At 38.6% G+C, this 22,678-nt stretch overlaps 1 protein-coding gene across 7 annotated transcripts in view; it reads left to right on the top strand.

The window, feature by feature from the left end:
• TPX2 (TPX2, microtubule nucleation factor) overlaps positions 1–22,678 on the top strand; it is a 56,987-nt gene that overhangs the window by 28,028 nt on the left and 6,281 nt on the right. For 6 of the 7 annotated variants that reach the window (XM_027558867.1, XM_027558868.1, XM_027558866.1 and 3 more), the window contains 10 exons: positions 3,300–3,428; positions 4,441–4,569; positions 6,267–6,388; positions 7,381–7,532; positions 8,937–9,108; positions 10,992–11,130; positions 11,791–12,007; positions 19,001–19,096; positions 20,721–20,897; positions 21,504–21,650. In XM_027558867.1, coding sequence (XP_027414668.1) covers positions 3,300–3,428; positions 4,441–4,569; positions 6,267–6,388; positions 7,381–7,532; positions 8,937–9,108; positions 10,992–11,130; positions 11,791–12,007; positions 19,001–19,096; positions 20,721–20,897; positions 21,504–21,650 — 1,480 coding nt within the window. The remainder of the gene's footprint in view (positions 1–3,299; positions 3,429–4,440; positions 4,570–6,266; positions 6,389–7,380; positions 7,533–8,936; positions 9,109–10,991; positions 11,131–11,790; positions 12,008–19,000; positions 19,097–20,720; positions 20,898–21,503; positions 21,651–22,678) is intronic. The other variant, XM_027558871.1, reaches the window with a different exon arrangement.

Raw genomic sequence — 22,678 nt, 5'->3', positions numbered from 1 at the left:
AACTTCTGGAGTATTGCCTCTAAATTTCCAGCTGCTTTGCTTCAGACGCCTCAAGCTAGTAAGACTTGAGTTGTGTGCTGTCCTACTATATGCACACTGGGTAATGCACTGAATCAAAAAAAATCCAGCAAACTCACCAGTCTTACCTACTGCACTTGTCTTTTAAGGATGGACACCTCACCAGTTTCTGCTTTCTTCACTGGGCATGTTTGGTCTCCCCTAAATACACATTTCCTTCTCCAGAGGATCTTCCCGACCCAGGGATTGAACCCGGGTCTTCCACATTGTAGGCAGACGCTTTACTGTCTGAGCTACCAGGGAAGTCCAAATACACATAGTTAGCATATATAGTAACAGGAAACTTGTGGAGAGTTTTGGCTCAGATTTTGAGTGACTTGTAGCTCTTTTTCTTCTAGGACTTTCCTCTGAGGTTTCTAGCTCCTGTACTAGCCTGAATTCTATCTTCTGTTATCTAAAGCCAGTGAGAGTAGTTTTCTGCTGTTGGAGCTGCCACATTTGGGGCATGCCTGCAGGCAAAAAACTCATAACTCTTAACCTTTGTAGTTACTATTCATGGATAAATATTCCTGTTTTCTGCCTGCTTTTGGTCACTTTTCCAGTGTACTCAAATAGTCGTATTTTTGTATATTGTGTACATTTTGTAATAATATGCAAGAAGATTTGCATGATAAATATACTGTACATTACTCCATGTTTTTGTTTTTATGAGTCCCTTTAGAGATTAATATGAAAATACTTGCAGATGAAAGATATGAAATTTGGGATTTGCTTCAAAATCTAAGATGGGTAGATGAAAAGAAAGTTAACAATGTGATTGGCTATAAGTTGGTAATTTTTTTTTTCTATAAGTTGATAACTTATAAAGCTGAATGATGAGTACCTATTGGTTCTTTATGTTATTCTCCATTTTTAATATGTTTTAAATTCTTTGTGATAAAGATTTTTAAATTAGGTGCTCTATGCACTCATAAAAATTTGAATATATACTAATAAATCTTGAGAGTGTTGAGAAAAATTAAACAACATCTAAATAAATGGCAGGACATACTACATTCATGTTTTATTTGTTCTGGCTATGCTGAGTCTTCTTTGCTGTGCGGGCTTTTCTCTGATTGCAGCAAGTAGAGGCTGCTCTAGTTGTGGTGCAGGCTTCTCTTGTTGCAGACCCTGGGCTCTAGGCATGTGGGCTTCGGTAGTTGCAGCACGTGGACTCAATAGTTGTGGTTCCTGGCTCTAGAACACAGGCTCAATAGTTATGGCTCATGAGCCTATTGCCCTGCAGCATGTGGAATCTTTCCAAGTCAGGGATTGAATGCTTGTCTGCTGCATTGACAGGCAGATTCTTTACCACTGAGACACCAGAGAAGCCCCCTTGTTAATGCTTTGAGAGACTCAATACTATAAATATCAAGTCTCCTTACCCAACCTATAGATTCAATGCTATCTCTACAAAAGTCCCAAAGGTTTTCATTTTGGACATTGATAAGTTGATGCTAAAAGTTGTACAGAAATGCAAAGGTCCAAGAGTAGTCAAAATACTTTTATTTTGTAGATAGCAAGTCATATTATAAAGCTACAATAATTAATGCTTTGTATTAATTTGGGTATTGCCCAATGATGAGACCAATGGAATCATATAGAAGCTTACTCTGTCATATATGGACATATATGGACACAATATATACAAAAGTGGTATTGCATGCCTATGAGGAGAGGATGTTTTTATTTTTCCCCTTCAGTAAACAATGACTGGACAATGGGTAGCCAAATAGAACAAAATGAGAGTTGTCATCTATCTCACTCCATATAAAACAGTCAGTACTAGGTGAATTGTAGATCTAAATGTGAAAACATAGCTCAAGTAAGGAAATACAGGAGAATATCTTCATGACCTTGGAATAGGGAAAGACTTCTTAAATAGAATCCACACAGAAAAGCACTGACATGCTTTTTAGGAAGAAGTGCTTTTTGAACTTACTATCTAATCAAATGATACCATAAAGAGTGAGAAGCCCCACGCCCCCACACCCCCCAAAAAAAGGAGTGAGAAGCCAACCCCTAGATTGGCGGGAGATATTTGTAACACTTAAAACCTACAATGGGCTCATATGCACAGTATATAAAGAATTCCTACTAATCAGAAAAAGATTCACAATGCAGTAGAAAACCAGGACACTTAACTAGTACTTAATGAAATATGATAACCAAATGGCCAATAAACATGTGAAAAGGTGCTCAATCTCCCTGGGAAAAGCAAACTAAAACCACAGTGAGGCTCTATGATTAATATATACCAATCTGTATGACTGAAATTAAGTCATTGACAATACCAAGTGTTTAGGAGAATGTAGAGCAATACAGACTCTTATAAATTTGCCAGTGTAAGCATAAGTTGGTAAAAACACCTTGGAAAATAACTTTAGTTAATAAACCAAAGTCCTGTGACTTAGCAGTCTTACAACAACAATGTGTATATCAGGAGACATATGCGAGAGTCAACAGTTGATTGGATAAATAGTGGTATGTTCCTATAATGAATGTTACAGGGCATTGAAAATTCGTGAATTAGAACTCCGTGAATAAATGTGGTTGAATCTCACAAACATAATATTGAGACAGAAAGCAAGACAAAAATGTATAAAGTTTTTATTTTCTTTTCAAACCAACATACAGTGTTTATGGAATGCATGTCTATATGGTAAAAAAGATAAAGCCAAAGTAGTCATTACTGTAAAATTCAAGGTAGCACCTGCTGCCAGTGTTTTGTTTCTTAGTTTGGGTGGTGATTTCATGAGTCTTCACTTTATAATCATTAACTTAACTTGGTTTTTGTGTACTTTTTGTTATGTGTTACATATTTTAAGAAAAATTGGGGGTCATGACTAAAAGAGGAGAAAATAAACACTTCAGTAAATTTCCAGGAGATCTTCTAACTTCAAGGCTGACTAGTTAGCTGTGTAACAGGGTCAAGTCACCTCATCTTTTTTTTTACTTTTACTGATACCTTCAAAAGGAAGGAGTTGTACCAGTGCCTTTTTACAAAATTAAATCAACTTTATTGAGGTTTGATTTACAAATACCAGTGCACTTAAAGTACCAACATTTTATGGTGAATTTTCAAAAGCTATCAATAAGACATTAGATTTTTAGAGTGGAAATAATACCATTTTTGTAGTTTGTACAAATAGCCTTTGTAGTTTGACGTATTTTCACATTTCTGCAACATATCTAGTAGATGTATTCATTACAGATAAGTTTTGTCAATTCTTCTACCATAGAAGATCTCTCAGACTCTCTGCTAAGAAGAATTTGGAACAGAAGGAAAAGCAGCATGTAAAAATGAAAGCCAAGAGATGTGGTACTCCTGTAATCATCAATGAATTTCCACCCTCCAAAAAAATGAAAGTGTAAGTAGCCACAGCTTCTGTCAGTTGGCATAGATTTTACCCCTGTTTGCTCCTATGGTAATAGCAAGCAGAATACACGGTGCTTGTTCTTATTTTTGTCAGTTAGGAGTGCGTTTTGTTGAAGGTAATATGGTAGCCAATTTAATTAGAGAAGTTTAAAGAACAGTGATTTATTTGCTTCATAGAATTCTGAAAGTAGTTTGCTGCTAGCTTTGGTTCGATGACATTTCTGAGTCTTAGTGGTTTTTTTTTTCCCCCCATACTTGCTGCTCAAGATGGCTGCTCTGTGTTTCTTAGCTTCTTCCTTGTGCTTGTTGCCTCATTATCACAAAATAGCTTCTCTATCTCTAGGTATTATATCCATGTTCAAGAGAAGGGTCTGGCGAAGAAAGAGGGGTAGCATCCATAATAGGAAAGTAAAATATTTTCCAGTAATGCTTATGTTTATACAGTAGTTGACTGAACTGTAAATTAGATCCCCTCTAGTTGCAGTAGAGATTGTTGAAGCAAGTACAATATTTTTACCGTCATATGTTGGCTGCCCCAAACAAAATTAGAGTTCTGTCAATAAGAAGTGAAAGTGAAATCTCTCAGTGGTGTCTGACTCTTTGTGACCCCATGGACTGTAGCCTACCAGGCTTCTCCGTCCATGGGATTTTCCAGGCAAGAATACCGGAGTGGGTTGCCATTTAAAGCGACATAAATTTTGGAAAGGAAACTATCTTGCATTTGTTCATTTGATGATGAGCAGTTGGAATCTCTTCCCACCTTCCTGAACCATCACCAGACAACTCTTACCTGACTTCTGTTGGTGTTCGCAAAGTTTGCTTGTTGTAGCTATTGTTATATATAAACTGATGATACTGTTGAAAGAACCTTGGCTGTTGAAGTATGGCTGTTGTCCTAAAGAATGAAAAAACTTAAGCCATGTGTAGTAGTAGATCTGGGGAGGAGATTGAGATATTTGTATGCTATAGGGGATTGAGATATTTTTTGTCCTTTTCAACTCAAGTTCTCAAAATAAAAAGAATTTAGAAGAAGAGGAAGAAGGCAATGCTTGTCAAGATATTTCTGAAAAGAATGAATCTTCCCCTGAAAAAGCCAAGGGCAGACATACTGCGCCTTGTATCCCACCTGTAAGGTATGATACTTTGCTGAATTTCAGCTTTAGAATCAGAGTAAAATTACAAATGTGTACAACTACAGTCTGTTTGAAGCACATGGAGCCTGGGAAACTCTAAAGGCTGTCACCATGGTAAGGTACATTGTTTATGTCCTAGTGGGTGCTTGAGTTTTATACATTGAAAAAAAATAAACTATTAAAACAAATGTAAAAGAAATAGAAAAAAGTTAGTAAAAGTTCTTGTTTAGTCGCTCAGTCATGTCTGACTCTTTGCAACCCTGTGAACTGCAGCTTGCCAGGCTTCCCTGTCCTTCACAGTCTCCTGGAACTTGCCCAAACTCATGTCTGTTGAATCAGTGATTCCATCCAACCCTCTCATCCTCTGTTGTGTCCTCCTCCTGCCTTCAGTCTTTCCCAGCATCAGGGTCTTTCCTCTGAGTCCTCTCTTCATATCACGTGGCCAATTACCTAAATTGAACAGTATTTACTTTTTCAAGCTCCATTCTGGACTTTACTCAAATAAAATACCTATTTTTACAGTCAGTATTTAAGCAGTCTTTGGATTTTGCTTTATTCACTCACTATGAAACTCTTATTTTCTGTACTGCTACAAAATCTTCACATTTATCTTTCTTTTTGGTTGATGGTTTACATTCTTTATATTAATTGGAAAATTTACTGTTAAAAACACTGTTTCAAATTTTTCACTGTTACAAGGAATCAGTGAACATCTTTATAGAGAGATTCTTTTCTTTGAATAGTCTCCTCAAGATAAGGAAAGAGAAATGATCCTTTTTATGGCTATTGATATTGTCAGTTTTATTTCTGAAATGTGTGAATTTTTAGTGCCATCAACTTTGAATATTTTTATTTCCTTGTAGTCTCACCTGTATTGAATTTTTTACTTTAAAATTGTTTCAAATTTCACTGATGTAATGTTGATGGCATCAAATTATTTTAATTTTTATTTGTTTGCTAACAGGATTGTATTACTGTTGCTGTAAACATCTTTTCCAGAGTTGTTTCCTTTTTATTTATCTGTAAGTGGTCTTAGTGATGTTTCATTACTAAGAATGACTACTTGATTATTGGTTTTTCTTAAGAATGGCTACTTTAAATTGAACTTATACTATGTCAATTATTTCAGAAACTGTCTGGTTTTTAATAGTCACAAGTATTCTGTGAAAATGAGTATTTGTATTACCCATTTAAACTGGGGAACACTGAGGTTCATAGAGGTCAAATAGTTTTCTCAAGATTACATAGGAAGGAAATGAAACAACAGGGTTGTGATTTGAACTCTGGTTGGCTCTACTCCAAAGGCTTTTCTCTTTATCATAGTATATATTTTATGTATATTAACCTTTTGCTGTGTTTATTGAAAATATTACTACTGGTTTTTTGGTTTTTCTTGTGGCATGAAAATTAATCATTATACAGTCAAATTTGTGGATATTTTGTAAAATCCTCTGTAGTCTATTTTAACTTTTTTTCTGAAATTTTTTCAATATTTTGGAATAAATTTTGCATCTTTTTTTTCATAGTGTTATCTAGGTTAGTATTGATTTCTTGGATAATACTTTTTGGTTTTGATGGTTATTTTATCCCATGTTAAAAATCTAATCTGTATAATGGCTTTAGATTTTTTTTTTTTTTTTACCATTAAATCTCTTTCTCCTCTCCTCTCTCATCTCCTTTACTTATTTGCCCTTTAGGCAGAAGATTCTAAAAAGTACTGAGGAGCAAGAGTTGGAAAAGAGAATGAAAATGCAGCAGGAAGTGGTAGAGATGCGGAAAAGGAATGAAGAATTCAAAAAGTTTGCTCTTGCAGGAGCAGGTCAGTTTGGTTCTGATTGAGTCTGATTTATGAGGTGGTGCTTCTCATACCCTTGGTGGTTTTTAAAGTCTCAAAAGCAAAAATGTCTTTCTTGGTCAGTAGTCAGTGTAAAAAGATGTGTTTATTTAGGAGGCTGGACATGGGTGCCATTCATATCCCAATGATCATTCCCTAGAATGTTTTATGTACATTGGTCCTTTCTTAGAGCATGTTGTCGTTCCTCTCCATCTCTAACTGTTGAAGTCACACCCATCTTTTTTTTTTTTTGACACCCATCTTTTGAGGTCTTTTCCATGAGTTCTTACCTTGTTTTCCCAAGTAGAATTAATCTCTTCCTCTTTTTACCTCCTAATTCTTTTTCTTTGTATTAGAAAAAGAAGGAACTAGGATTAAGACAGAAGATAGAGCAGTTGGACAGACCAATTTTTTTTTTTTTCCCTATTTTATCCTAAGCAGAGGAGAAGAAAGTTGAGTGAATCTACTTGTAGCTGGGGAGGAAAGTATGACTGGGGGAGCTGAAAGGATCGGAGTTCTTTTTTGCTTTAGCATAATTATATTGGTGAAGTCAAATCTGTAAAGCTCTGCTTACTGGGTTGAAAAGCATCTTTGGAGTTTATGGGGTCTCCCTTTTAGAGATGCTTAGTTAAGTGTGTTTCGAAAGTCATTTCATAGCTTTTCTTGTCAAAAGTATTCCAGTTTCTGTGTGTCTCCAGAGCTATGAACACACCTGGGAGATGGGATTCTTCTCCCCTCTGCTACCTTATTACAATTTGCATCTGACTGAAGGCCCTCAAACTCAATAGTACTAAATGAATAAGGCACATATTTTGGTGTCCTTGAGGACTGTTTCAAATTGGGTTATATGCAGAGAGTAAATAAAGTTAGATCCATGGTAATAGAAATAACAAAAGGACTGACTAAAAAGGGACTTACTGTATGTATGTTCTGTATTATTCGTGTTACCTGTATGTTTTACTGTACTTTTTACTTAGGACAACCTGTGAAGAAATCAGTGAGCCAGGTAACCAAAGCAGTTGACTTCCACTTCCGCACAGATGAGCGGGTCAAACAGCATCCTAAAAACCAGGAGGAGTATAAGGAAGTGAACTTTACATCGGAACTGCGAAAGCATCCTCCATCTCCTGTAAGTTGACTGTCTAAGTTAATATTCTTGTTAGTTATTCAGCGAAGATTCTGGTGTAGTATTTATGGTCACTGTTGATCATGTAATTGAGAGAAGCATGTGTCTTTCAGTTAAAATATATCTAAATCCTCACTTTGCCCCCTGTTAGCTGTGTGATCTTGAATAAATCACTTTCTCTGGGAAGCATCTTATCAAATTACTGTGAAAACTGAATTGAGAATGTACATAAAACACATAGAATTACATGTGGCAAATTGTAGGTACAGGCTTGTTATGGCTTGTGCTATTAAACATTTGTTTAAAAAAATCTTGTGTCTGCAAAGTTTTGTGCAAACTATAATGGGTTTATGGGGAAAGTCAGGTTGGGGCAGACCACTCAAATCCTATACAGTTTTGTTACCAGAGCGCTAACAAAAGCAGTAATAATCCTAAATTAAAAATCTATCACTAAGAATTTCTACTTGCATTTGCAGTCACCAGCATCATTTTTTTTAAGTAGGTTAATCTCTTTTTAAAAAATTAGTTTTTGGTTGCACTGGGCCTTTATCATTGTGTGTGGCTTTATCTAGTTGTGGCGAGCAGGGGTTACTCTTTGTTGTGGTGCATGAGCTGCTCGTTGCAGTGGCTTCTCTTGTTGCAGAGCACAGGCTCTAGGCATACAGGCTTCAGTAGCTGCAGTACATGAACTCAGTAGCTGGGGCTCTTGGGCCCTAGTGTGCACGGGTTTCAGTAGTTGTGGTTGCTCCACAACGTGTGAAATCTTCCCGGGCCAGGGATCAAACCCAGGTTCCCTGCATTGGCAGGAAGACTCTTACCCACTGTACCACCAGGGAAATCACCAGCATTACTTGTTTAAGTCAGTCCTTTGCAGACTTAAATCCTGGAGTTGTGATTCTTCCTTTGAGATGTAGGTCCTTGAGTTTTACTTCCAGTCAGAAACTAATTTTATAAAAATTAGTGACCCAAGGAGTGGGCTTCTTCATTAGTCAGTTTTGGGGTAGGATATGAGAAGAGAATTTGATTCAGGTAGCTGCCTGAGCTGATCCAGAAGCCCAGTTAAAATTTTTAAATGACTTGGGGTGGGATACCTGTACAGCTTTTTTCCCCTTCTAATTCTAAGAAAACTTGCTCTTGATTGCTTCAAAACATGAGCATGCTTGGAAAAATCACCTTATGTAACAGAATAGACAATTTGTTAAGTGCTAAATGCTTTCTCCCCCTTTTTAAAAGATGGGAGTATACAGATTATAACCCATGCTTAAGGACCGACAACTTAAGAAGAATAATCATCTTGGCTTTCCATGGATTCTTTTCCTTTTAATCTTCTGTGCTGAGTTTGAGGCTTGAGGTGGATCTGAGCTCTTCCATAACATTTCATTTAGGGAATTAATTCTTTCTTTTCAGGCCCGAGTGACTAAGGGATGCACCATTGTTATGCCTTTCAACCTGTCACAAGGAAAGAAAAGAACATTTGATGAGACGGCTTCTACATATGTCCCCCTTGCACAGCAGGTCGAAGCATTCCATAAACGAACCCCTACCAGATACCACCTGAGGAACAGGAAGGATGATATTAGTAAGTTTCTTTCTAGTATCATACTTGGCTGGAGCCTCCCCTAGAATTCCCTGTGCTTGCATCTTAGGTACAAATTTGTATTTAGTTGAAATCCTAGTTTTTGAACTAAAGCATGGCATATGTTGTATGCAGACAACAAATGTACCCATAGTTGAGCATTTCTCAAACCACCTGGCTATCTGTCCACTCATACCCATCAACCACCTTGATCCTCCTGGTCAGTAATTGGCTGAGGGGAATTAAGGTAACACGAGATGTCATGACACATCAAGGCTGTCTTTGCCATGTGTCAAGGTGCACACTTACCTACAGAAAATGAAAGCTTTCTATTCACTTACTGTTGTGTGCTTTTTGTTCATTGGTTCAATAAATGTTGACTGCTACAAAGCAGACACTCTGTGTGATGTAGGCAGTATAGAAGTGAGCAAAACAGACTTGGTGCTCAACATCAAGTTTGTAATTCAGTGAGAGAGATAAACGGGTCATCACAGATTATTGTGAGTGCTGTGAATGTGGAAGGAAATATAAGAATCAAAGGAAGTGCAAGATAGGGAGAGCAGGTCTGTGTGCTGAGAAGTCCAGGCAGGGAAATACAGGAGAGAAAAGAGATAACCAATGGTTAAGACCCTGTACAGGTAGGAGAGGGATACTTAGCACAGGTGGCGTGATTGTTCTTTGAAAGGGGAGTAGAAGAGAGGAATGAGTGCAAATGTTGGTTAGTTTGTAGATTTGGTGGTGAACCGACGAGAGGAAGCTAATCTGACAGTGTGTATCTTTATGAAAATAACTCCTAAAAGAAGTTTGAGGATTGGAGGTGTGGTGTAAACTAGTTGTCAACCGTGCAGGGTAGTATTCTGGATAAAGCAAAATCTGGTTGTTTGACTTTGAAGGTTTCTGAATTTTTCCTGCCTTTGCCTAGGCACTGTTTAGTGCTATTTTAGGCAGTCAGATGAGTTAGTTCCTTTAAGGACAGCATTTCCTAATGTTACCATGTTCTAGTACCCATTTGTCAAATTTTATATCATGAAAATAATCTTTTTTATTCTGATGGAAATTTAAGTATTAACCATGACTTTCCAAATATATGTGACTCTTATTAGAGTCTGGTATTCTGCTCTTAGAATCTTGATCCTAGCAAATAGAAAGAAAAATTATTTTCTGCGATTTTTATTTAAAATTTTGGACTATTATAGCTCAATAATAGTTATATGTATACTTGAAGCCTGGCTTATTTCTAAAATAAGTAGACTTGTTTTCCATCTCCAATTGTTAGGTGGTAAGGTCTAAATTAGAAAATTCATTCTGGGTAATTATGAAAATTGACAAGGTTGCTTCTGGCCAGGTAAATAGTATTTTCTGTGAGTGTTTCCTGTGAATGGTGATGGTGATCTTAATATTGATGCTTTGACATAGCTTTTTTTTTTTTTTTTTACTTTTTTCATTTGACTTTCTGTGGGAGATAGTCTTGATGTTTCGATATAGATGCTTTTAAGGAGTTCATAATACTGGAAATTGTTACTTGGTCTTCAGAAATGCCTTATTTTATTATTTGTCAATAACATGCAAAATAGTTGGCACTGTCAGTAGAAAGGCAGTGCAGGCCTCGGCAGTGATAAGAAATCCATCAGACACAAATGGATTTTAGATTCAGAAGATGATAGCAGAGTTTACCCACAGGCTACCTTTATCATCACCTCTCAATAAAGAGTGATAGGGGAGAAGGGACTGAATGTTTGTCAGACTGACTGTTGTGAGCTGAGCTGAGCTGAGTGTGAGGGGCCAGCCACTCTCTGGCTTAGCATCTCTGGGCTGCCTAGCTGAGTTCAGCACCTACGGGTAAACGGGGTCTTAGCTAGGTGAATGTCTGTGCTCTTGGTTTACAGTGCCATTACCCTCCAAATCTGTGGTCAGAATATGCAGAGACCCACAGACTCCTGTGCTGCAAACCAAACATCGTACAAGGCCTGTGACCTGCAAGAGTGCAGCGGATCTGGAGGCCGAGGAGCTTGAGAAGCAGCAACAGTAAGTTCCACTGGCAGTATTTGAGGGAGAGTTCCAAAAACCTGCCTGCTTCCTTTTCACTTCTGTAAGGGGGACAGTTACTGTTTTTCTTGCCTTGGAAATTATGGTATTTGAGCTACAGGCTCTGCCTTGCCTCTGTGATGAAAGGATTGCAAGTGGGAGTAGGGAGCTGTCCTGGAGTGTAAACTGGTAAAAAAAAAAATAATCAGAGGTTGGGGTGGGAGAATTTACGATTACCATAAAGAGGGTCCTTTGAGGTTTAGATAAATCTCACCCTTTTATGGCTACCCAAGGGATTGTTAAAACTCTTACCAGTGGAGAGAACTGGAATTTAGTGTGAGTTAAGTCTGGGGGTTGTCTCCTGTGGCCTTCTTTCTCCCTTCTTGTACTTCTTTTCGGAAGGGGGAGTTTCTTTTCTCAAAAGAAGTACAAGAGAAACCCCAATCTTTAGAGTGGTGGGGATGTTAGACTGTCTTGTTTTTTCTTTGCTCTCGAGGCAGGGATAATGGCTATGGAGAGAGTTGAATTTTTGTTGCACATGATGGATAATCTTAATGATTACTTTTTTTTTTTCCTGGTTTTGGCCTACTTTGTTGTTTAGTTTTCATTTTATTAAAAAAATCTTTTTTTGTGGTTATCACTTAAATTCTCGCCTTACAGATACAAATTCAAAGCACAGGAACTTGATCCCAGAATTCTTGAAGGTGGGCCCATCTTGCCTAAGAAACCGCCTGTGAAGCCACCTACTCAGCCTGTTGGCTTTGATTTAGAAATTGAGAAAAGGATCCAGGAGCGGGAGTCAAAGAAGAAATTGGAAGAGGAACACTATGAATTTCATTCCAGGCCCTGCCCTACTAAGATCTTGGAAGATGTTGTGGTAAGAGTGGGGAAGCCCTGCGAGCTGGTAGAAGTGTCATGTTCACAACCACATATCCCCCCCAGTCACACATGTTTGGATACTGTGATCAGGACATCGTATTAGGCGCTCTGGGTGAAAAAGAGACATGGCAGAGGTGGATTTTGCTCTTAGGAAACTTAAAGTCCAGTATGGAATCATAAAGTAGCCAGTGGCAGAGCTGGGATATGGATTTAGGTAATGTGGTTCAAAGGTCCATGCTATTGTATTAAAATAGGAGGTACCTTTTAAAATGAAAGGTTCTTAGGAAAATGTATGATTATTTTTTAAAAAGCTGTCTACATCCTACCTAAATATCACCAGTATTACCTGAGCTCCATTTTTAGAAACACTGATGGAGGAAATTGGTTTGGCAGTTTGTTGTACTTTGGAAATGTTGTGGTGAAGTGGTAAGTGGGGATGGGTGGCTAGAGTTCATTAGGAGTTAGTTAAGTGAGATCATAGAGTAGTATTGTACTGGGTAATGTGTTGTTGAGAGTTCTGGATAAATGGATCAGCAAAACACTAGGTGAGTAAGTAAGAACCTACTGAACTGATATGGTATGCTGTAGGGTAGTCATTGCCAAATCACCTGGGTCTCAGAGTCCTCTGGGATTTTGTTACATAAACAGATTCCTGGGCCCCACCCCTGGAGTTTTGATTGTCAGGTGCAGCATAGATTAGAGAGCCCCGATGAAGACCTTAGCGTCTGACACAGAGTATGCAATTGTGCTGTTAATAGTAATAACTGTTGCATGCTTACATTGTGCAGCGTTTTACGTAATTATATTATTGATTTCTCATAACAACTCTTAAGAAATAGGTTCTATTTTTATCCCTACTTTTCAGATTAGCAAAGAGATGCTAAGAGGTGTCTAGTATGCAGAACCAGGATTTGAACCGTCATCTCCTTAAACACTGTGTTTCTCTACCTCACAATGCTGTTATCATTGTTTATTCTGAGAAGTGCAGTTTTGAGTTTGTTTTCAGCTCTTTCTCTACTGAAATTTCCAGGGACGTCAACTTTTGGATTCTAGAGAAAACAAAGCATAGAAGGAGTCATAGATATATTTATTCCTTCTACTCTCTTCATTTTTTAGAAAAGGGGGGCTTTCTTTGAAGGAACAACATGGCTTGCCCATAGGAACATTTTTAAAAGTTGATGGCAGAACTGAAGTTAGGTGTCTTAACTTTTAGTGCTGGACTCTTAAAGCAAAAAAACACGCCTCCAGAGCCTGAGTGCAACTGTCTGTCTGCGACTGTTGTCTCCATCTCTGTCCCCTCGATGCTGAAGCTCTCTTTCCTGTGTCCTTACAGCGTTTCTTGCGTTCTCCCACTTGTTGATAGGTGGCAAGGAGACAACGGGGCTGATGAGAGATGGGCTTGGGCAGCAGTGGGCCTTGAGGCAGGGATGAGAAAAGGGCTTTTGGGGCCGAGGTAGAGTGATGAAAGCCTTGAGCTCCAGGGTGTGAAATGTGAACTTGGTGCCGACATCCAGTGGGGAGTTGGGGCTCCACAGAGGTGGATATGATATCAGTGAGGCCAGTGAGTAATTTTAGCAGTGATATTTTAGGGACTTGGGGACACCAGCAGGCTTTAGAAAATTTTTTTTCATAGTCCCTGAGATAACATTGCTTCATGGTAATTTCCTAATTGCTCTGGGACAGGCCTGATAACTTGTCCCAGGGCACTTGGGGGCATATCGGCCTTAGGGAGACGTGCTCACCCCTTACATGCCATCCCGGGCTGCTTTTCCTAAATGTGTCTTTTATCCATCCACGTTGCCTGCTTATACCGATTTATCAGCTCTTTAGAAATACCCTCCCTCAGCTTCCTTTCAAAGCTTCCCCATTCCTTCAGCTACATATTCTGTTGGGTTTCTTCAGAGCACTTGTGAAAATCAAAAAATACTTGGTTTGTTACTCTTTCATTGTCTTTTCTTTCCTCCACTAGAATGTGAGCTCCCAGATAGCAAGGACTATGTCTGTCTGTATTGTTCACTCCTGCTTCCCCAACATCTAAGCATAGCATAGACACTGCGGTATTGAACAACTGTGTGAGAGACCATATAAGCTGAAACCCATCAGCCTGTGTTAGACACTGGGAATTCGAATGAAATCAGAAACAGCCTTCATCCTCAAAGCTTTCACAGTCTAGAAGAGCAGATTGGCATGTAGACAAATAAGGACAGTGATACTAATCAACATATGTTCCCTGAACAATTACTACTACTTGTAGGTGCTCTAGAGGAATGCAAATGGCAGTATCTCTACCCTCAAGGAGCTTATAACTAAAAACAACTTTAAAACAGTAAAACAAAAGCTTTCTCTGTTTCTAGAAACCTAGTTTCTTTATCTCTATTTCTGAATGAGCCCCCTATTGGCTTTGATTGCAGTGGAGATGGGGTATGGATAAATAGTTGCTGCAAAGTTGATTTTCATAAATCACCATTCCTTCTCCCTCAAGTAATATGAGGATTGATCCCACTCATATAAATATCTCTTTCCTGGCTTACTTATTAGAGATTTCTTTTAAAATGCACATCTCTCTGCTGGGAGGATGCAGACAGAGGGGAAAAGTAGGAAATGAGGAATTATTTTAGAACTAAATGAGTTCTCAGATATTTATTTCAATTATTTTTATGAAAAGAAAAAAAAAAACCAAGGACACATTATACAGATTAGAATGAAAGCTGGGCTAGATAAGACCTTTGACTTCTTGTTCAGTGTTCTTTCCATTTCCACCTGTCCTGGCTGTGTTCAAGCTCCAGGCTAGTGTCCACCTGTCCAGGATGTAGAACAAGAGATTTTTGTTGTTTTCTGGTAAGCATTAGATGAAAACCCATTTCATAAACTTTTGTCAGTCTGGTTATAAGTTCTGTATTAAATTTTACTATATTAGTGATTCTGATTTTCTTTGGAAAGTGTGTGACAACTTTTCACAGCAGATTGAAGCTCCCCTTTACAGTAGTCACCTTGAGAGAGTATGTATTCTTTCCAAAGATTGATAGTGTGTACAAAGCATTTTGGAAAAGCCACTTGTCTTGGATGTTGTGACAGTTTTTTGGATCTCTTCAACAATACCAGGTCTTGATACTTTAAAGATAATTAGCTTTTAGGAGTCGGTCTAAAGTCATTCAGAACTAAAACTTCAGAGTAGTCCAAAGTAGTAAAGCTGGAAACAATATTGCTTAATTAAAACTAAAGAGTGAGCAACTGCCTTGCATGGCCCTAAAACTGGCTTTGAAGGCCACTCCAAGAAAGGCATTCCAAACATGTTTGGAGCAGTTGCAGCATTGTTGGGATTAAGAAGTCTCCCAAGGTACAAATTAGAGTCCAAGAGTCTTCAAGGTATAAATTCTGTTATTCATGCTTACAGTATTCATTCAACAAACATTTACTGAATGCCTGATACTTGCCAAGATCTGTGTTAGGTATTAGGGACTGATGGAATAACAGTCCGTACTCTCAAAGCACTCATAGCAGGAGGAGATGAATATCTTAAATCAACAAGGGCAATGAAGGTTTTTTTTTTTTTAATAAATGTATTTATTGTTGCTGTGCACAGGCTTTCTCTAGTTGATGTGAATGGGGGCTCTTCTCTAGCCGTGCACGGGCTCTGAGGAGCTCCGGTTCATCACTAGTTGTGGCCTCTAGGCTTAGTTACCCAGTGGCATGTGGGATCATCCCAGACCAGGGATCAAACCTGTGTCCCCTGCATTGGCAGGTGGATTCTCAACCACTGGACGACCAGGGAAGTCCTGCAATGAAGTTTTTGTATGTACCATAATAAACTATGTACAAGGGAGAGTGGGGTCAGTAGGTTCAGGGAGTGATCTACTGACGGGTTTTATAAAAGAGGAGATGCTTTAGTGGAGGCTTGAAAAGAAAGATTAGATACTTCCTAGCAGCTGGAGCATTTCAGAGAGAGCATAGGCAAAGATATTGAGATGAGAACCAGTGTTAAATTTTGGCAGTTGCCAGTAGTTCATTGTGGCTAGAAGGTGATGTCTAAAGAGGGACAGGAGACATGCCTGGAGAGTCAGTCAGGGTATCAAATTATGAAGCATCTTGTCCTTCATGCTGGAGAAGGCAATGGCACCCCACTCTAGTACTCTTGCCTGGAAAATCCCATGGATGGAGGAGCCTGGTAGGCTGCAGTCCATGGGGTCGCTAAGAGTCGGACACGACTGAGCGACTTCACTTTCCCTTTTCACTTTCATGCATTGGAGAAGGAAATGGCAACCCACTCCAGTGTTGTTGCCTGGAGAATCCCAGGGATGGGGGAGCCTGGTGGGCTGCCGTCTATGGGGTCACACAGAGTCGGACACGACTGAAGTGACTTAGCAGCAGCAGTCCTTCATGCTAAGGAATATGTTATACTGTTCTAAGTAGACATTGCTGCTGCTGCTGCTAAGTCGCTTTAGTCGTGTCCGACTCTGTGTGACCCCATAGACGGCAGCCCACCAGGCTCCCCCGTCCCTGGGATTCTCCAGGCAAGAACACTGGAGTGGGTTGCCATTTCCTTCTCCAATGCATGAAAGTGAAAGTGAAGTTGCTCAGTCGTGTCTGACCCTCAGCGACCCCATGGACTGCAGCCTACCAGGCTCCTCCGTCCATGGGATTTGCCAGGCAAGAGTACTGGAGTGAGGTGCCACTGCCTTCTCCGAAGTAGACATTAGGAGCCATTAAATAATTTTAAACCAGGAAGTAAGATGATCAGATCTTTTGACTGTATAAGAAGATGGACTCGCAGAATGAGATGAGAAGCTGAAAGTTGTTAGTGGGCTAGTGGAACGGTACAGGCAATAGATGGTGTGGCCTATGGCATAACAATGAAGAGTTACAGAAGTGGAGTAGAGAGCTGATGGGGGAAGCATATGGATATGGGTGTAACAAATAAGGAGTTACTGAGGATGTCTTTAAGATATTTAAGAAATTGATCTGGTCATACACTATATGCAGAACAAGAGCCCTAGAGATTGCCAGATTCATGATAGAGGGTAAACTCTAGCAGAGTTAGAAAATACTTCTGGAACAGCTTTCTAAAATATATTCGTTTGAATCACATGCATAGTATGATGATACACATAATTCAGTCAGAAAGGATTTGAAATGTTGGCAGTGTTTTGGAATCACAAAGCAGGAAAATCTTTGAAGGAGTTGAATGTGTAAGAATAAAGGAATATAGAGATTAAATGCCTCTTTTAATCTGCTCCCAAAGAGATGTGAGAGTTGATAGTTTGGTGTTCTTTTCGAATTTTATTTTCTATGCTTAGATTAATTATATATTTTTTTTGTTTTATTTTTAGTGTATATGCAGATATCTTTTGATTTGACTTATTAAAAAATTTTTTGGAGTATAGTTGATTTACAGTGTGTTAGTTTCAGATGTACAGCAAAGTGATTCTGTTATATACATACACATATAGTCATTTTTTTCAGATTCTTTTCTCATGTAGGTTATTTTAGAATATTGAATAGAGTTTTCTGTGCTATATAGTAGGTCCTTATTGATTTTCTGTTTTGTATATAGTAGTGTGTGTGTTAATCCCAAGCTCCTAATTTATCCCTGTCCACCCCCCATCCCCTTGCTCCTATTTCCCCTTTGGTAACCATAAGTTTATTTTTGAGATCTGTGAGTCTGTTTCTGTTTGTGAATAAGTTCATTTATATTATTTAAAATTTTTTGATTCCACATGTGAGTGATACCATATATTTGTCTTCCTACATGTACATTTTAAAAACACAAAATATTTTGTTTCAGCCACTTGTCCCTCCTCTCTCAATATTATGAATACTGTTCTATGTCAGTAATAAAGATTTATTTTATTCTTTTTGATGACGTATAATATTCTATTGTGTGGATATGCACCACAGTTTAAGAAAGGATTTAACCAGTTTTTATTCTTTTTAAAAATGTTATATTGAAATATACCTAAAAACTAAACTAGAGGTCAAATATTAGGGTGTAATATTGGGTGAAAGAGAATGACCATTTAAAGGTTTTAATAGCTAATTCCTAAAGATTGTACCAGCTTATGTCCTATACCTCACCCAACTGTATGTGACTGCCAACTTCTCGTCACATGCCAACCAACACTGGTATTAATTAGTCTTTAAAGTGTATTACTCAGTCTTTTAGATGAAAAATGCCTGATTATAGTTTCTAAAATTCTTGAGATTAAGCCTCTTGTGTATTTTTGTTAACTTCTTGCTCTTTGTCCAGTTATTTGGCAAAAGGAAATTAAGCTAGACCTTGCCCAGTGCTTTTTTCCATTCACCTTTTGAGGGTACGTGCGTGCGTGCTACTCTGTGCGACCCCAGAGACGGCAGCCCACCAGGCTCCCCCGTCCCTGGGATTCTCCAGGCAAGAACACTGGAGTGGGTTGCCATTTCCTTCTCCAGTGCATGAAAGTGAAAAGGGAAAGTGAAGTCGCTCAGTCGTGTCTGACTCAGCGACCCCATGGACTGCAGCCCACCAGGCTCCTCCATCCATGGGGTTTTCCAGGCAAGAGCACTGGAGTGGGGTGCCGTTGTAACATTTTAAAATATAAATTCTTATTGTAGAGCTGTATGTGAAATAGGTTTAGCAGAATGGACCATATTCTGTCCCTAGTTAACATTTGGAAATCCTTTTTGATTTTTTTTTTTTTAAGGGATTGGGGTATAAAAGGGAGAGAAGCAATAAAATATTGACGTTAGTTTATTTTGTGGTGTTTTTCAAAAATACCAAAAAATATTTTGATGAGTTTTATTTTTTATTGAATATACAACTCAAACTATGTTTTTTGTTGATCTTCTATCATGTTAATACACCTTTTGAGTACTAATACATACCAGTGTTAGGTGGATAAATAACAACTAGCCTTTTTTGATTTCTGATACATGAACTTCTAAGAAAGGTATTAATTTCATCACATAACCTAGTTGAGATTGTTCTGGGATATCTAATTGAGTTGCTTACTCCCTTCAGGGTGTTCCTGAAAAGAAAGAGCTTCCAATCACTGTTCCAAAGTCACCAGCCTTTGCTCTGAAGAACAGAATCAGAATGCCCACCAAAGAAGATGAGGTGATTCCCTAGGATGGGATCTCTATTCCTTCTGCATAATCAATTTAAGCATTGCATGCATGCTAAATCACTTCAGTTGTGTCCGACTCTGTGATCCTATGGACTGTAGCCCACTAGGCTCCTCTGTTCATGGGTCTCCAGGCAGGAATACTGGAGAGGGTTGCCATGCCCTTCTCCAAATCTAAATGTTACTGTTTCTTAAACATAGAGGAATTCAAAGGCAGTCATTCTTGCCTGAAGTTGTCTTAACAGTGGGTATGAATGATTGGTCATCTATTTTTCCTCTTCCAAGAACAAAGTAGTAAGTGTATGAGGCTCTTTGCCAACAAAGGTCCGTCTAGTCAAAGCTATGGTTTTTCCAGTAGTCATATACGGATGTGAGACTTGGACCATAAAGAAAGCTGAGTGCCGAAGAATTAATGCTTTAGAATTATGGTGCTGGAGAAGACTCTTAAAAGTCCCTTAGACAGCAAGGAGTTCAAGCCAGTCAGTCCTAAAGGAAATCAACCCTGAATATTCATTGGAAGGACTGATGTTGAAGTGGAAACTCTGATACTTTGGCCATCTGATACAAAGAGCTGATGCATTGGACAAGACCCTGATGCTGGGAGATTGAGGGCAGGAGGAAAAGAGGGCAACAGAGGATGATATGGTTGGACGGCATCACCAACTCATGGACATGAATCTTAGCAAACTCTGGGGCACAGTGAAGGACAGGGAAGCCTGGTGTGCTGCAGTCCATGGGGTTTCAAAGAGTTGGACATGGCTTAGCAACTGAATGACAATGATGAGTCATCTTGGCTTTCAGTGGTAACTGGTTGTAACATGTTTGTTTCCATTGGATTGAAAAATCAGTCTTTTTTTAAGACCTATACTCTATTTTGCCTGAGCTATTGTCATCATTCAGTGAAGGACTTTTAAAATTCACACTAAGTAGTTACATCTGCCCTATCCTATCTCCATTGACCCAAGGGGTAAAGAGGTGACTATGTGGTGATGGTTCATGAAGCTGGAATATATAAACTGTCAATTGATCAGGCTAGTTTCTTATTACATCTCCCTTTTTATCTATAAATATCCAGAGTTAGGGTAATTTTATAGCATATCTCAAGCATAAACCTTTTTATAGATTCATTTGAAACTAGAATACACAGTAATCTTATGTTACCAGCTTGAACCCAGTCAACTTACTTGATCCTATTCTGGGTTTGGCAACTGGAAATACTCCCAGTCACATGTTTTAGCAGAGTCTGGAGGCTGGGTCAAAAAAGAGGCCAGGATATATGCTTGGTTAGTACTTTTCTTCTGTTCTTCATTTTACTCACACTGTTTGAGCTCATTTAGTTTTTCCAACCTTCCTGTGAAAAATTTTAGATCCTTTAAAAGTAATTGTGTTACTTTTTGTGAAAATGCTTTCACGTTGATCGTACCCCTGTGAGTTAATAAATGACTTAGGTTGGTGAGTTGGTAGGTATCCCTCTTTGATAGAAAAGGAAGCTAAGACACCTGAGAGGTTGAGTGACTTGCCTTAATGACTTCTTTCATATATTGTCTTCTGACTTCACATTCAGAGGAGGCGAGAGAGTGAGAAATCTTGTCTCTAAACTGCAATTTTTTCCCTTAGGAAGAGGAGGAGCCAGTAATGATAAGAGCTCAACCTGTGCCATATTTTGGAATGCCTTTTAAGCCCCAGATCCCAGTGGGGAGAACTGTGGAAGTATGCCCTTTTTCTTTTGATTCCCGGGACAAAGAACGTCAGTTACAGAAAGAGAAGAAAATAAAAGAACTCCAGAAAGGAGAGGTGGGTGTTCCATTTCTATAAGTAGCATAATATTAATACTAGTCTTTAATCCCTCAAAGGTAATCTTTTATCTTGCACTTTTTAAAAAGTATATTTATTTGGCTGCATCAGGTCTTAGTTGCACCTTGCGAGATCCTCATCGCAGCACATGGACTCTCTAGTTGTGGGTCATGGGCCCCAGAGCATGTGGGCTCTCTAGTTGCCCCATGACATGTTAGTTCCCTGTGTTTCCTGCAGGGAAGGCAGTTCTTAACCACTGGACCACCAGGGAACTTCCTTATGTTGTACTTTTAACTGTATAATCACTAACTTCCTTTGATTCCTCTAAGAACCTTATGAAGTATAAATAGGGCAAGTAATTTAAATAACCATTCTGGAAGTTAAGCACAAGGAAGTTAAGTGACTTGCCTAGGATCATGCTGGTAGTTATTGGCAAAATTGGGAGGAAAACCTCAATTTCCTTTTGAGCTTATTAGTTTTCTGTACCATGCTGGTTTGAAAAACTTGCCTTTCATATTTTTCAGATTCATCCAAATATTCTGGAGCAGCTGTGGCTTTCTGACTAGAAAGGCCTTATCTTAAATCTTACATTTTCTTTTCTATTAGGTGCCCAAGTTCAAGGCACATCCTTTGCCTCACTTTGACACCATTAACCTGCCAGAAAAGAAGGTGAAGAATACCACCCAGGTTGAGCCATTCTGCTTGGAGACAGACAGAAGAGGTGCCCTGAAGGCACAGACTTGGAAGCACCAGGTGGGGATGGGGAGAGCAGTTAAAATGTGAATTGCTCGACTGTTGGTTTGTTGCAGTAGGTAGACCCGCTACACCAGGCTTCATCTGGGAACTAACATACCAGATTGTTTTAGGGACTCTTACTGTAGTCAGGGGTCAGAAAACTTTTTCTATAAAATACCATATATTAAGTATTATAGATTGTATCGGTTACATATGGTCTCTGTCACATGTTGTGTGTTTCAACTCTTTAAAAATATAAAGACCATCTTTAGCCTAAGGGCTGTACAAAAAGACATTGCAAGCTGGATTTGGTCTATAAGCTTAAGTTTGTAAGTGATCATCTGGAGAATGTGAGAGCTGATAGACTCTTTTTGTGACAGGAGATTCTTAAAGATCTCATTTATTTCATCTACTAGACCTGCTCATTAAATATTCACTTTTTTCTGTTGGTGCTTTAATAAGCAACTATGTGATAAAAATAAATTCTCAATAGAGTATGTTTTCTCAACACACTGTGTGCTATTTGCTCTTTATAGATGATAGGTGATTTAAAACAGTTAATCGGTTGTTGGCTGGTTTAGTTGGGATCTGATTCTGCCTTGTCTGGAAAAAAAATCTGAATCCCTAAGTTTGTCAGTATTAATATTATCTCTTATTTTGGAATCTGTCCAAAAGGGGCTCAGGCTTGATCTTTATAGAAAGTCACCACTGTTGAAGCCCAAGAGATATGATTGACTACGTTACTAAGTCTAGGCCCCTTGTTGGCACTGTTCTCTAGGAGAATGTAGGACTGTTGCTTTGAAAGCAGTCATGACATAGAATGTGGGGGGTATTTTCCAAAATAAAAAGATTTTTTTAAGTTTTTCAGACTTATATAAAAGGAAGAATAGTATAATGAACTTCCATGAACCTGGCACCGTGTTTTCTAGTGCTCAAAACATGGAAAATCTTACTTCATCTAACTTTCTACCTACTCATCTCTATACTGGATATTTCTGCCTACACAAGATTATTTTGAAGCAAATCCTAGGTGCTATCTCATTTTA

This window comes from Bos indicus x Bos taurus, chromosome 13 (assembly GCF_003369695.1).
Source record: "Bos indicus x Bos taurus breed Angus x Brahman F1 hybrid chromosome 13, Bos_hybrid_MaternalHap_v2.0, whole genome shotgun sequence".
Taxonomy (NCBI): Eukaryota; Metazoa; Chordata; class Mammalia; order Artiodactyla; family Bovidae; genus Bos; species Bos indicus x Bos taurus.
The sequence above is the reverse complement of the archived record's forward strand: the minus strand, read 5'-3'. Positions and strand labels throughout refer to the sequence as shown.